Source organism: Micromonas commoda, chromosome 1, assembly GCF_000090985.2.
Source record: "Micromonas commoda chromosome 1, complete sequence".
Taxonomy (NCBI): domain Eukaryota; kingdom Viridiplantae; phylum Chlorophyta; class Mamiellophyceae; order Mamiellales; family Mamiellaceae; genus Micromonas; species Micromonas commoda.
In genome coordinates this window covers 670,702-684,723 of record NC_013038.1, presented here as the reverse complement: position 1 = coordinate 684,723, position 14,022 = coordinate 670,702, and the positions used below count along the sequence as shown (strand labels likewise).

The window sequence follows — 14,022 nt, the reverse complement described above, 5'->3', positions numbered from 1 at the left end:
CTACCTACTACTCATATTTTATAGTCTATGATACGAATGAATTGAAGATAGTCCTTCACAGGAGGGACGTTTATTCAGAAAGTGATTAGCTGAGAAAAGCCACACAGTCGAGTCGAGGTTTTTAATTCTTTCAGGCCTCGGACTAAACTGAGCGGGAGAAAAAAATCCGCGCGGGAGAAAAAAAAGTGTCCCCGGGAGAAAGTGGATTTCTCCCGCTCGGTTGAGTCCGAGGCCTCACACATTGTGGACATTTTTGACATCTATCATTAATTAATGCGAAAACGTGGAATGAGCGCTCCGTTCACATGAATACGCACATGGTTCCGATTGAATCGACAACTAACCAAGAGCCGAGGTTTAAATCATGGAAGACATTTTTCGGCATCGTTTCGAGCTCAGCGCGACGACGCTGTTCGCGTGTGATCGGCGTCGGACCAATCGACGAGCGATGCCGCGCCCGGACGACAACGACCGCGCATGCGCACCGCGCCGCGCGACGCGGCTATGCCTACCACTTGGGGACGGACGCGCTCCACCACACCGCACACATCGCATGTATCCACGTGACTGTATGTCCGGGCACTGGAGAGTTTTTTTTTTCGTCATGAGGAATAAAAATCATATCATGAAGATATGCTGAATTTCAATCAGGTGCGTGGGATACTTTTTGTGTTACGACAAGAGGACTAACACAGCGGGCGAACTAAAGCGATGACAACGGCTCGAATCCAAGCCCGCTTCAAACAGATTGACTTTGGTTACAATACCCTCGGTTACGCCAGATACATTAAGCTCGTGCCAAAGGATGCACGCAGCTGCGAGGTCAGTCGCCACCCGCGCACACCTGATCCTTACCAGAGTTGTAGCAAGCGGAACTTCGACGGTCAGATAAAAAAGTGGCGACGTCTGCTGCACGCATATGACCCAAAAGAGGACTTTGAGGAGCTCCAGGTAGGAAAACTGATCAGAGTGCAACGTGCTCGTCTCTGCTCCGCCGACATTTCTGTGAGCCGGTTTCGGACTTGTCGGCTCAGCGAGCGGGACACAGCAACCTTTGACACCACACGCGAGAAGAAGACAAACAAAGATTGCGCCGCGTTCGGCCTTTGTATGGATGGGCGGCGAGGGCTCCGAACAGGTGGTCTAGGTGACTGGGAGTCACCGACTGAATTTCGCGGTGTGATATAGGAAACCTGCATATTTACAGGCGGCATCGGCTGTCAATGACCCCTCGCACGCCTTGTGGCTGGGAATACACCTCTATCAACTTTCCTCTGTCGAACAGATGTCATTGTACCTATCAATTGAAGTTGCCAATCGCAATCTCCGCGTACCTTTCTAATATATATTTTCCCTCCTTGTACTTTTGGCCGTGCTCAAATGCTTCGATCTGTTTGGGAGTAAAGAGGATGAAGAAATTCCATCAGTCGACAAGCCTTCAAAGGGTTGCCGAAAAGAGACAAGTCAATGCAGAGCTAAGCTGCTGGCTAGTGTAGCATTAGCCTTAAAATGTATTTATTTGCCTCCAGGAATCTACTCACGTATTTCCAACCAACTGCTTGCATGCATTTGTTGCAGTAGATGTCGACAACTTTATGACGGCCGGTGGTCATCCACCTTTCTTCAGGCACGCCTGCGTGTTGGATGCACAGTATGACGCGCAACAGATTGCAGGCCATGACTGAAACAACCGGCCGTATGTCATCAGTCAAAAACTTACCAGACCTGATATTTACTACGGCATTGAATAAGTATGCTTTGCCGTCTCGGCAATGGAAAGACTGAAAGCCCGCAGAAGCAGTCAGCCTTGAAGGCCATGTCTGTTGGAAGGTGAGAAAAAATTAAAAGTCTGCGCTCCACCTTTGAAACGACCTCTTCAACGTTTGCAAGGTGCGCCTTACAAAACTTGCAGCTATACACCCTTCCCTCTAGATGAGATGTGAAAATTCGACCCATTTTCCCCCGATGCAAGCCAGCGCGTCATGCAGTTGTGTGGCACTTACTCAGCAAAGGTTCCCACGGAATGACTATCTGCCTGATACGAAGGTATCTATACGTTCGAGCGCACGTATTACAAGCAAGTAATAATTGTTTCGAAGTAAGTAAGGCATATTTATATTTATTTATATATTATCATATCTTCATTCATATTTAATATTAATATCATACCTTCGAACATAATTTGGGACGAGGAACGCCAGTGACGAAGTCACATTTAGTATATTATGAGTAATATATTATTCTGGATTTCAATCAAGTGTGCAACATCGAGTTTAGTTAAGTTAAGTTATGGTATTTTAGTTAAGGCATAAGTTAAGGCATTTTAGTTTCTTGAGTTAATAAACCAGAGGATTCCCCATATACGGGATAAGCCGAGATAAGCGGAGTTAGGCCGTATCCATACGTATGGAAGACTAGTGTAAGATTTTGACATTAAAATCATGCAGGAAATTCCCGTTGCTCGTCCATTTATATTGCTTTAACATAGTTACGTTACGAACGCGACCTGTATGGTGATTAGTCATACGAGTTAAGCAAATCAGCCATCGTATGGTACATGACTATCGTACGCATGAATAAAAATCGTATGGATACGAGAACAGTAAATTTATTTACGTAGGTATATACTTACGAACCGAATGAAGGTATTATTTAGCGTATGTATTATATATTATTAAACATACACTACATATAAACGTTTGTTATGATTACGTTTTAAAAATTTCCCGTATATATTCTACATATGCTTAAAATGCTCTTAAAATCATATAATATGACTAATATTCATATGATATTCGTTCATAAAAGTAATATGCAATCAAGAGTCAATCAAGTAATAATGAGTTATTAATTAGTGGTTTATACGAACGAAGGTAATGTAATGGTTACGAAGGTAGTCTAATATAAACAAGGTGCACACGAACACTACGTGCAGCCGTACCCGGCTAATTCAGGGGTTTGTGGTCGGGATTCGTGGTAAGTTCCTAGATTCTCAATATAAAATCACGTAATAAATAAAGCAAGTAAGGGTGAAAACTACGTACGTACATGTATACTCTTACAGAAACCTCAACTCTTTTACCGGGCGGTCAGCAAAAATGAAGCCCCTTTAGAGGACTCTCAAGCCGAGAAAATCCTCGCGCAAATGCAGTGTGTCGAGACTGTGAATTTTTGGTTCATCGAATTGTGCGTTCCGTCCGATGATTCATCAGGTTGCAACTGAATCGGAATGCGAACGCGATCTTTTTAACGATGATGTGATTCAATGCATCGATGTGCCGGAACTGATTCCAAATGAAATGAGCGACGGAAGAGAAGTTGAGCGCGGGGAAGAAAACAATACGCGGGCTCTTACAGTTCGACAATCTCTACCGGAGGTCAGTTTACAGTTTTCAGACACCATAAGCTGTGCCACCCCGTCCAATCCCAAACGCGCAATACCAGCCTGGGCGCGTCTACAATTACGCGAAGCGCACTTCGGCCATGTTTTCCATGATAGTATCTATCATGCGTTGCGTTTGAATCAAAGACTTCAGCGATTGCTGCGTTCAACTGTCCAGATTGTTGACGTTTGGCTTGTTGGCATAAATGCCTCGCGGCGAGATCTTGAAGCAGATTTTCGGGACGAACACCGTGCAAGAAAACAACTGTGCATCACGAGCGCTGAAGAACCCTTCCACCTGAATGTCAGAGATTCCATCGAGTTTAATTTGACTTGCGAAAAAGGAAGACAGATTGAAGCTATTTACACCCCACCCGTGCCAGGAAACTATTTCCGGACGACTCAGTCGTGCAAGACTGGATCAGAATCCACAGATCCTACCACGCGGCTTGCTTGTCATGTCGTGGTGCCCAATCATGATGCGTTCCTATCTCCGTGGAATCTTTTTCGCCTTCTAGTTCCTTACAATTTCCGCAAAGTAAATTCATGGAGCGCTGCTGATGATCGCCTTTTGAGGCAGGGGGTCCACTACTTCTTGCAACGTCTGAGATTAAGGTCCCGCCAGCGAAAAAGTCTCAAAGAATTTGCAGGCATGGGTGTCATGGGGATGACCGATCTTCTCGATCATTCAAGTGGTGTTCAGGCGTCGTGGAGAGATGCAGAGAGCATAAACTGGCGTGATCTGGTATGGAAATGCCGTAACGGCCCATGTCCCATTGCTCAAGTAATATTTAAATATTACCTGAAGGTATCTTTTTCAGTTGCTTTTCCAGCGATTAGTCAACATTTTGTTTTGTTTGACCTTTCTGGAAGGTTGAGGTATATTTGCCGAGCCGTCAGCAAGATGACTGCCGCTTGCGGTGGGCAAATTGCCGTGACCCCCGCCTTGAACAAGTTGCATTTACAAATGAAGAAGATAAAATCCTCCAAGAATTGGTGCAGAAAGGAAGTGATTCCGATTGGCTTACAATTGCAAACTCCTTGTCAGCGCCTGAACGAGGACAGGAAAAAAAAGACTTCCTCCTGCGCTCGGCTACCCAATGCGCTGGACGGTACCAAGCATACCTAAACTCAAAACTAATCAGGAGCACATGGGAAGAAACAGAGGATTCGTATCTTCGTCGATTTGTTAATAGAAACGGTGCGGGGCGGTGGTCTGAGGCAGTGCTCACACTTCCAGGCCATACGCATGCACAGGCACTTCATCGATGGCAAAAGGTTCTAACACCTGGTCGACGGAAAGGAACCTGGGGAACTAATGAAGATATCAAACTTCGTTTAGCGGTTTCAGCTTATGCGCACGTCAAAGGACTCAATGATGCAGTAAATGAACATAATACAGGTCATCACCATTTCGTAAGCTCAGAGACAGAAAATATTTCTGATCGCAGCACATGGGAATTGCAATCGAAACGCACTGCAATTGCGCTTCCGTGGTCAAAAATTTCGTCGCATGTTGCATCCCGAACCGATGTACAGTGTCGAGAACGTTGGACCAACGTCCTGAACCCAAACCTCGTTAGGCCTGCAACCATGACTTGGAGTCAAAGAGACGATGCTGATCTTCTTGATGCAGTTGAAGAATTTACAACTGCATCGAGTGGCAATATGCACCTTAATAACTCTCGCGCAGCAATAATCGCTTGGTCCCATGTTGCTGAGCGCCTGGGACGTGGACTGACTGACAAAATGTGCCGAAATCGTTACAAAAGACTCCTCCGGGTACACAAATGTGTTCAACCTTCCTAAAACGGTGCCAATTATTAATTATCGTTATACGAACGAAGATACAAGTAAAGTATCCGCAAGGGTACGGCGATTAAATATTGGGAATTATTAAAATATTCGACTAAATAATTGCTAATTCACGAAACCGAGAACGCTGTGCGGGAGTAACACGAAATAATAAGAAAATATCACACCACGTTCAGACACATAAACCAACACCAGCACAAAGACGCGCTCTGCGCTAGTCCTTCGGCTTCTGCTTCTCCATTTTGGCGAACGCACACTCTTTTCTGTGCTTGTGTGTGAACTGAACGCCAAGGTATCCATTTTTGGCGCATGCCCTGCACGTCTTTACCGTACCTTTCCCTTCCCTACCAACACCTTTTTCGAACAAAAATGCATGGGATACCTCAGGGACATCCGAAAGGTGCCCTGACGGAATCGAATTGAGCGGACTTCGACCGCGCCGAACGCGCGGATGATGACAGAGACCGGGGTTATCCGACGGCGTCGATGGACTCTTCATGGTACAAACCGCCGATGTCTCGCGAGCTGAATCGGCCGTCTTCGACCTCTCCTTCGAGTCCTTCTGCACGCACCCGCGGCGCCCATCCCATCGTGTCCGGCGGTCCGGGGCGCCGCGGACTTGCCGCGCGCGTCGCGGGCGGGTCTCGAGGCGCGCGGCCCAGGCATCGCGTGTACATATTCATTTATTCGTTTGAAATCGATCTGACCAGTTTTAGACATGCACTACATGTCAATATTTCGCCGCGGCGTCGCTCGTTCGCGCGGGACCCCGCGGCGCCGCGGAGCGTTTCGAGCGTTGCTGAAGATATTGGGAGTTAATTCGAGTTACTTAACTGCCAACATACCATACTCGTCCCCGCAGTTTCAAAATATCCTGCTTGAAAGGCAATTTGATCGCAAAAAAAATACGAATCTTATTAAAGGTTTATTATTTATTTCTTCCATACATGCATGCATGTATGACTCATGTATGGATGCATAAAATACATTGTCCATATTAAAGTACGAAGGTAAGGTATATCACGGTGTGTGCCGAAATCTGATCTGGAGCTCAGATTCTGAAAATCTGAAAGAATATTCGTATGGTGGACACTCTCGAGGTGTAATAACCTGGCTGGGAGACCTGGTTAGATGGGGAATTTTTTAAAAAGTAGTGCTGAAGCGCGTTTCTATTGGATCGTTTCGCGTCGACCTGTCTTCGTCTCTGAATGCCGCACTCACTGTTCGAAACTCAGCTGACGACCTCAGCGTCGCGCTCATAAGTTTCAGATGCCAAATACATCTTCATCTGGCCAAATAAATAATTCACACGTTTCCAGTTCAACTGCAAGAATCTGCTCGTAAAGGACACGACCAAGGTTTTTAAACTCTGATGTCAGTATTTAAAGCTCGTGAACTGTGGTGTTCCACGTGCGACGCTAGGGAAATTTTCAAGGGGGGGTGTTTGGCCATCGGGCCGCCGGACGCATTTAATCAGAGAGGCGTCACTATCTTTGTGGCAAGCATTTCTGGCATCCTTCGTGTTTTTCTTCTCCATGGTGAAGGTCACGCGGTCAATAATTTAATCTTGGAAACTGACTTGAAGCTACCTGTGATACAGATTGAGTTTGGGTTGTTTGGCGAAGGAGGTGACGAGGCCTCAATCGTGATTTTACATCCTCATAAACTCGTCATTTGTACCCTACAAGTTGACGAAGCGGCTGCGCGTGATAACCTTTTGCACCTGCTGCCACTTAAAATACACCGATTTAAAGAGACGGGTGGGCAGATTTCTGGTGTTTCATTCCCGTGAACTTTTTGTGTCTAATTTCATCTCCCACCCACGGGATGTTTTTTTCTCGTCTTACATTCAAGCTGAATATAAAACATGTGACCTTAATTTTAGCATATAACATGGTTATTGGTAGGTTTGGGGGTGCCGCGACCAACCGCATCTGTGTTCAGTCATTTGATGGCAAGCTTAGTTTTTATGACGGAGAAGTGCTCACTCTCGTTTTTCGCCTCGAGAATGTTCTCCTTCCAGGACCTCTAGCATACGCTCAACAAGATGACGTCTTGTTAATCGCCAGTTCGTCCTTTGAGCTCAGGTGCTATCAGTTTACTGATGTTGCGTCACGGCTCTCTAGGGATTCCTGTCAAGCTGGTTTTGACACAACACGAGGAGAATTTGTTGTGCGGCAACATTGGAGACTATGCATTGGCGAGCCAGTTTTGCAAATCTTACCCGTTTCGAACAATTCAGCAGACACTCGTGAATCTGCTCGAGGCAAGCAGAGTTTTGATATCAATCCATGTAACGACGTAATAGTGCTCGCTGAAAAGTCAATCTTCGTTGTGTCTATAAGCGGCGCACTCAAGACGCAGAGGCGACTTGACTTTGTCCCCACCGCTTGTCGCGTACTCAGTCTTTCACTTGGGGGGAGCATCGGCCATTTCGGCGTGGTGGTGGCTGATTCTACAGGATCAATAATGGTGTTCCGGGACTCACAACTATTGTGGACATCAAAGCTTCCGGTCAAACCTGTGGATCTGATTGTTTCATACTTTCCGGATACTTTTGGTCATATCATTGCACTCGGTAGGGATGCTGTGCTGAGCATTAGTTGTTTGGGTACATTGCCGCATGATACCTCAATTCGAGGTCATGAGCGAAATGAGGTCAGCTATCAGATGATTGACAAGGAATACGGGGAGTTATGTAGCGACCCCTTTAAAAGATCTTCCGATGCATTTGCCACCCGCGCTCAACAAGTGGAGATCAGCGTCCGCTTCCAAAAAAATACCGCATACGACGTAAGCGAGCCAACGGAAACTCATTATGAAAGTTTCTTCGCAAGCTCTAATGTGTTGACATTACAAGTTTCTGTACTCTACTCTGGATCAGGAACTTTGGACGATGTCGGCGTTAGCATTGTTCTGCCACATCCAGTTGTAGCTGCTCGCAGCACCTATGTGATTCCATCTCTCCGTGGCGGAACTCCAGAAATCATATGCATTCATTTACGTGCTTGCGGGATACGATCACGTGCATCTATTCCTGCAAGTAACGTTGCCGTGATCATGGCAAGTTATTGTACGCACACAATTGAGAACAGTATATCCACTCAGGAGGTGCAGTTACCTCTGTCTCTGTTTTGTGTTGTCGCCCTTCCGATGAAGACCGCTAAACATAAAATCACAATAGAGATCAACCGGTCGCTGCCTTGCCTGATGGATCTGTTCAAGGACATGATCCCGATACCCCAAATGGATGATGTGATGACCACAACTGGGAATGCTTTGGGATTTCAGTTCCATAATGGCGTCAATGTCACAATTGTCACAAGCAAAACGGCTGGCAGGTTTCGTATACAGTCGTCCGATTTCAACGCAATTTGGCTGCTCCTTTCTGAGTTCATTTATCGTCTATGGGCACATGTCGATTTACAGACTACAAGCTCCAGCATGGACGCACCTTTAAAGATTTCATTGCAAGAACCACTGCCTCTTCAGAATTTATTTGAAATAATTGAAGAGTATTACTCCACCAAGCTCGAGTGTGACATGGATAACATCAATATATCAAGTTATGCTCATAGTTTTCGAGCGGTCCAAAAACAGTTGCTCTTCTGGCTCAAAAGTAAATATCCAGTGTCAGTATCTCACCTCGGCGATCTCCTCGATATGATCGTTCCTTCTTTCGATGCAGTCAGCGAAAACATCAGAAAACGTGAGAAAGGTTTTTCGTTGGTGCGACAAAGACTAGCTGCTGCTATTCAACTATTGATGAACTTGGTTCAACATCGATTCGATATGGATGTGGATCAACTCCGTGTTCTCCGATCTCACATTCCAACGGTTAGCCACGTCTCTCTAGATCACGGTTGGGACAACTGGACAGAGGCAGCTATTTCAATGCTACTCAGTAATAGGCTTTTGAAAAACGGTGCGACCAAAACAATGGATAGTTCCCTTTTCAAGTCAGAAGCAGAGCAGGGTAGTGTCGCCAGAGGAAGGAAAAATGCGGGCAAAATAAAGAAAAGTCTCTTTGCAGTATTTGAGCTACTGCGAAGAAGTTCGCTTCAATAGATGTGGAAGAAAAAAACTCAGCCTACCAAGCAAAAAGCTGGCTCCGAGATGAAAATCGATACCGAACTTGACCAACCTCTACTGAATTGCCACTTGGTCTCCTATATGATGACACTACTCCTGAACTAGTTCAATGCTAACGCACGCGATTTCGGGGTGCAATTATTGACGTTTTCAAAAATCAAATCACGCTATAATTTAGAGGTGCTCAAAGAATCTACGAAGCGAACTTGAGCAACATGCAAAATTTGAAAAAACGCAAAACAAGACACCCAATTTGGCGTGATTAGCGTCCATTAGAGAAGAAGATCGCCCTCTGGGTAGGTGTCGAGGAATAATAGTTCAGAGTAGCTTGCAAGAGTCCAGAGTGAGGGAGGGCATAACCCCTCAGCTTCATCACAAACTTCACGAATCTTGATCATGGTATCCAGGCGAAGCACGCGCGCAAGGGAAGCAGCCTCGGCTTCGTCCGCTGCTGCGTGCATTTCATCGACAGCCTTAGTGAGGGTTTTCACAGCATCTTCGAGTTTCTTCACAAAACCGAGCTCTGCCTTCTTGCACGACGGAATCACGTGCTGGTTAATCATGTCAACCATTGTCAACGCCTCCATTTCTACAGTGCCAATGTAGTGATCGAGGAGGATAGCTCGGCGAGCCTCGCACTCGCGTGGAGTAAAGACTCCCATCTTCTCAAACAACTCGGTGTTTTTGGAATCGGTGAACTTTTTGATAGCCTCCACGCCAGAGTCGATCCGCCAGATTCCCTTCTCAACAGCCGTATCCGGCCATTCAGGATCATATCCGTTGCCGTTGAAGATGACCTTTGAGTGCGCTTTCAGAAGATCCTGTGCAACGGCCGTAGGAGTTTCACCAGCCTCGATGCGGTCGGCTACGATGGCAAAGGCTTCGGCAGTAATTGTGTTGAGAACGGTGTTGATGAGAGACACATTTTGAGATGAGCCAGCGGCGCGAAACTCAAAGCGTGCCCCGCCATACGGGAACGGAGATGTGCGGTTGCGGTCTTCTGCGGGGACTTCAATTTCTGAAATCGAGTTAGCCCCGAAAGCGAGCTTCTTTTTGGAAGGGACGTAGGCTTCAACATTTCCGCTGTCCATGAAAGCCATGAGATAGTTTGTCATGTCATCGCCGAGATAAGTTGAAATAACTGCAGGCGGTGCTTCCATTGCTCCAAGGCGGAAATCGTTCCCCGGGGAAGCAATAGCAAGCCGCATGAGATCTCCATGCTTGTCGATGGCGGAAACAATTGCGGCCATGATGATGGGAAAAATTTCGGCATTTTTCGAGGCCGCGTTTATCTGCTTAGGGTTGAGCAGATTTACGCCATCAGTGGTGCCGATGGACCAGTTGTTATGTTTCCCGGAACCGTTGATTCCAGCAAATGGCTTTTCCTGGAGCAGTGCAGCGAGGCCGTTCTCTGATGCGACCTCTTCGATGATCTGCATGACCATCAGGTTCTGATCTGTTTGATTGATTACATTCCCGAAAAGCGGAGCAAATTCATATTGATTTGGAGCGACCTCGCGGTGGCGAGTCTTCAATGGGATGCCCACCTTGAAACATTCCATTTGGATTTGACGCATGCAATCAAACGCAGTCGTTGCGCGGGAAATGGGGGCCATGTAATGATCGCTCATTTCCTGGCCGCGGGCGGAAGCCTTTCCCATAATGGTACGACCGGTGAACTGAAGGTCAGGGCGACGGTAGAATGCGTGACGAGGGACAAGGAAGATTTCCTGTTCTAAGCCGATGTTGTTGATCAGACCGTCGACCTCGTACCCGAGCAGCTTGAGAAGACGCGTTCCTTCTTTAGACATAGCCTCGACCGCGCGATGCAATGGCGTTTTCTCATCAAGTGCATCTCCGTTATACGATACAAAAGCGGCAGGTATAAACACAGTGTCTTCTCTTAAGAATATAGGAGAGAGCGGGTCAATCGAAAGGTATCCACCAGCACGGTGAGTAGCTCGCATGCCACCGTTCGGATAAGAAGAACCATCGGTTTCGCCCTGGAGCAGAGCCTCGCCGGTGAACTTGAAGAAAGGTTTGCCGTCCTTGTCGAACTCAAACATTGTCTGATGAACTTGGGCAGACAGGCCGTGGCGAACACCAGATGACGCCATCGGCTGAAACCAGTGGCAGTATACTGATGCCCCATTGTCAACTGCCCAGTCCAGAACCGCTTTGGCAACGATGTCAGCCTTTCCAGGCTGGCTAGGCCAGGACACGTCCGTGAGGAGTTTGTCGGTCTCACCATACTTGGAGAGATACTTCTTTGCAACAGCTCCTTTGAAGCAGTGGTCACCAAAACCCTCAACCGAGGCAGTTGAGGTTGAGGGCATGGACATCATGGCGTTTGCCGCCACCCGCACGCGCTGGCTAGGAATTGATTTATCCGGCTTGATAATGATTGCGCCGCGAAATGCACGGCATGGCTGTGATCGGGCAAAAATGTATTTATGAAGTCATGAGGCTGGGCTTGATCGGCCTTAGAAAAACAACTCCGTGCAAATAAAAAAAGAAGTGGGAAAAGGGTTTGCGGCTATAGATCACTATTGCAACGTGATGAAAGAAAGTCACCTTGACAGAGCACGGGGACAGTCGATTAGCGCGATTTATGGTCCGAGCTCTCGTCGCCCTCACAGAGTTCATCTTCAGATTGACACTAGTGTAGCCTGCGCAGTGTAGTTGCAGCCCGATCGATTCATCAGAAAATGCAGCGCTTGGGTTTCCGCTAGCGTGAGACGTTGAGAGAGAAAAGAGACCAGACTTTGATGATCATCAAAGAAGTTCCCACCTGCATTTCGGACACTATTTATTCGCTTCGCAGTGAGTACGATGCGATGCAGAATGATGCTGCTCGTTGGCGGTCGTCACGGGTCGTCGACGGAAACGATTTGATCCCTGGCTGGTTGGGGCTCTTTGCACGGTGGTGCTCGACCCACGGTTTCAATATCGATAAAAATTTCCCCGCCGATCCGACTTTCGGATATTGGACCGATATTGGACAGCTGATGAATGTGAAAAATGTGACACTCGCTGCTCATCACGTTTCTCGAACCAAATCAACCAATCAAGCATGCAAGTCGAGGTTCATTATTTATTTATTTGTTGATTATTTATTTACAGTAGTCTTATTACCATCGAACGAAGGTACAGTACCTTCATTCGTTCGTTCGTTCGTTCGTTCGTTCGAATGAAGCAAGGTATCTAATATTATCTTCGGTAGTCTAATATGTAATAACCTTACATGCGAAGCAAGTAATAAGGGACATTTTTTTGTCATTCGCTAAATCAACGTTCTCGAATTAACGATTTCAAAATTGTGGATAATGCATGTATATATGGAAGAAATAAACCTCGCTCGACTCCTGGTTGAGATATACAGCAGGTCATTGCTATTATTGTTAACGAATGAAGCGAAGGTACCTTCATTCGTACATTATTTTGCAGTCGATAGATGTCATCATGCTGTATATGTTTACCGAAGGTCCAATATATGATCGGCTATGCCGAATAATCAATTCGACGACTTGATATATATATGCTTGTTTATGATTATTAAGTCATACGTATTTAAGTCTTATTTAGATATATTATACCGAAGGTACTTATTAGTATCAGTACTGTATGTACCTTCATTCGTGTTATTCTACTTTCGTATTATTAATATATATATAACTATTATGACAACGGAAATGAAAGTATGATAGTCAGTTTCCAAGTACGAACGAAGGTATATTTCTAGTATGTTTTCAATTTCAAGTATGTTTCACGTGTTTTCAAAGTATTTTCAAAGTCACGCGCGGCGCCGCCACCTTGAGCCGCGAGGGGGGTCACAGAGGTGAGCTCGGTGGCCCTCGCCACCTTGAGCCCGTTCGTGATGTCGTGCGCGACGTGCGTGAGGTTCCGCAGCGCGAGCGGCGGGCCGGGTGGGGTAAACATCCCGCCGACGCCGCCGCCCAACGTCCCAATCGCCGAGGACCAGCCCCGGCCCACACAAAAAAACATTTGAAAAACACTTTGAAAACACGTGAAAATACTTGAAAACACGTGAAACATATGAAAAACATACTTGAAACATACTTGAAACATACTTGAAAACACGTGAAAACATAAAACATACCTTCGAAGGTACTTGATTGGAAACTGATGATCCTAGATGACTACTTTCATTTCCGGTGACAGTAAATTTTTGTCTTGTTTATTAATTTTATTACTTGACAACAACCTTCATACGTTACGTTTCGTAGACTAGCATATATTGGATTGTATTTATATGTGTATCATAGTGATATATATCATAGTGATATCATATTATCATACCTTCGTTCGTTTCTTCGAACGAAACTTATTAATATTCACGTACGATGAGTAGTGCACGAGTAGTGTACGTACGTAGTTGTCGAAGACGGGACGAGCAAGGTTATCTTCTATCTTATCCTGGATCGCCAGTCACACTACGTGCCTTGGCATCAAGATCGCGCTTTGTGATTTACCCAACTATCTACGTGTTAGGACGAGTCAGCGGCGTATCTCTTGGATTGCGTCATGTCAGCCGTAAACCTAAGTCCTGCAGCTGGGTATGTCAGCCTTTCGCGCGATCAAGAAAACTTTTCACAAGTCACTTCTTGACGATTTTTGAGCAGAACTATTCCCTCTCGCGATTATATTGCCAGCAAAGGACACATCAACGGCGCGCCAGCGATTCGCGCAAGGTTTGGCTTTAAAAGCAATGG

At 46.1% G+C, this 14,022-nt stretch overlaps 5 protein-coding genes across 5 annotated transcripts; 3 read left to right on the top strand and 2 right to left on the bottom strand.

Annotated features, from left to right (window-relative positions):
* Positions 1-711: 711 nt before the first annotated feature.
* On the top strand, positions 712-1,188 carry MICPUN_112727 (hypothetical protein; the record flags this gene model as incomplete). Its single annotated transcript, XM_002507506.1, has 1 exon — positions 712-1,188. One exon carries the CDS (start codon positions 712-714, stop codon positions 1,186-1,188), a length of 477 nt encoding a protein of 158 aa, XP_002507552.1.
* On the bottom strand, positions 1,188-2,015 carry MICPUN_55062 (yippee zinc-binding-like protein). The gene is made up of 4 exons (XM_002507100.1): positions 1,861-2,015; positions 1,721-1,781; positions 1,542-1,633; positions 1,188-1,390 (listed from the first exon to the last, which is right to left on the bottom strand). Exons 1-4 carry the CDS (start codon positions 1,954-1,956, stop codon positions 1,301-1,303), a joined length of 339 nt encoding a protein of 112 aa, XP_002507146.1. The 5' UTR covers positions 1,957-2,015; the 3' UTR covers positions 1,188-1,300.
* A 1,185-nt stretch (positions 2,016-3,200) lies between these two features.
* On the top strand, positions 3,201-5,304 carry MICPUN_55061 (MYB transcription factor-like protein; the record flags this gene model as incomplete). Its single annotated transcript, XM_002507505.1, has 2 exons — positions 3,201-4,127; positions 4,256-5,304. The coding sequence occupies 2 exons, from the start codon at positions 3,201-3,203 to the stop codon at positions 5,189-5,191; spliced, it is 1,863 nt and encodes a 620-aa protein (XP_002507551.1). The 3' UTR covers positions 5,192-5,304.
* A 1,265-nt stretch (positions 5,305-6,569) lies between these two features.
* On the top strand, positions 6,570-9,661 carry BBS9 (bardet-biedl syndrome 9; the record flags this gene model as incomplete). Its single annotated transcript, XM_002507504.1, has 2 exons — positions 6,570-6,972; positions 7,083-9,661. 2 exons carry the CDS (start codon positions 6,570-6,572, stop codon positions 9,263-9,265), a joined length of 2,586 nt encoding a protein of 861 aa, XP_002507550.1. The 3' UTR covers positions 9,266-9,661.
* GLN1 (glutamine synthetase, catalytic domain protein) lies at positions 9,562-11,625 on the bottom strand (the record flags this gene model as incomplete). Its single annotated transcript, XM_002507099.1, has 1 exon — positions 9,562-11,625. One exon carries the CDS (start codon positions 11,623-11,625, stop codon positions 9,562-9,564), a length of 2,064 nt encoding a protein of 687 aa, XP_002507145.1.
* Positions 11,626-14,022: the final 2,397 nt, after the last annotated feature.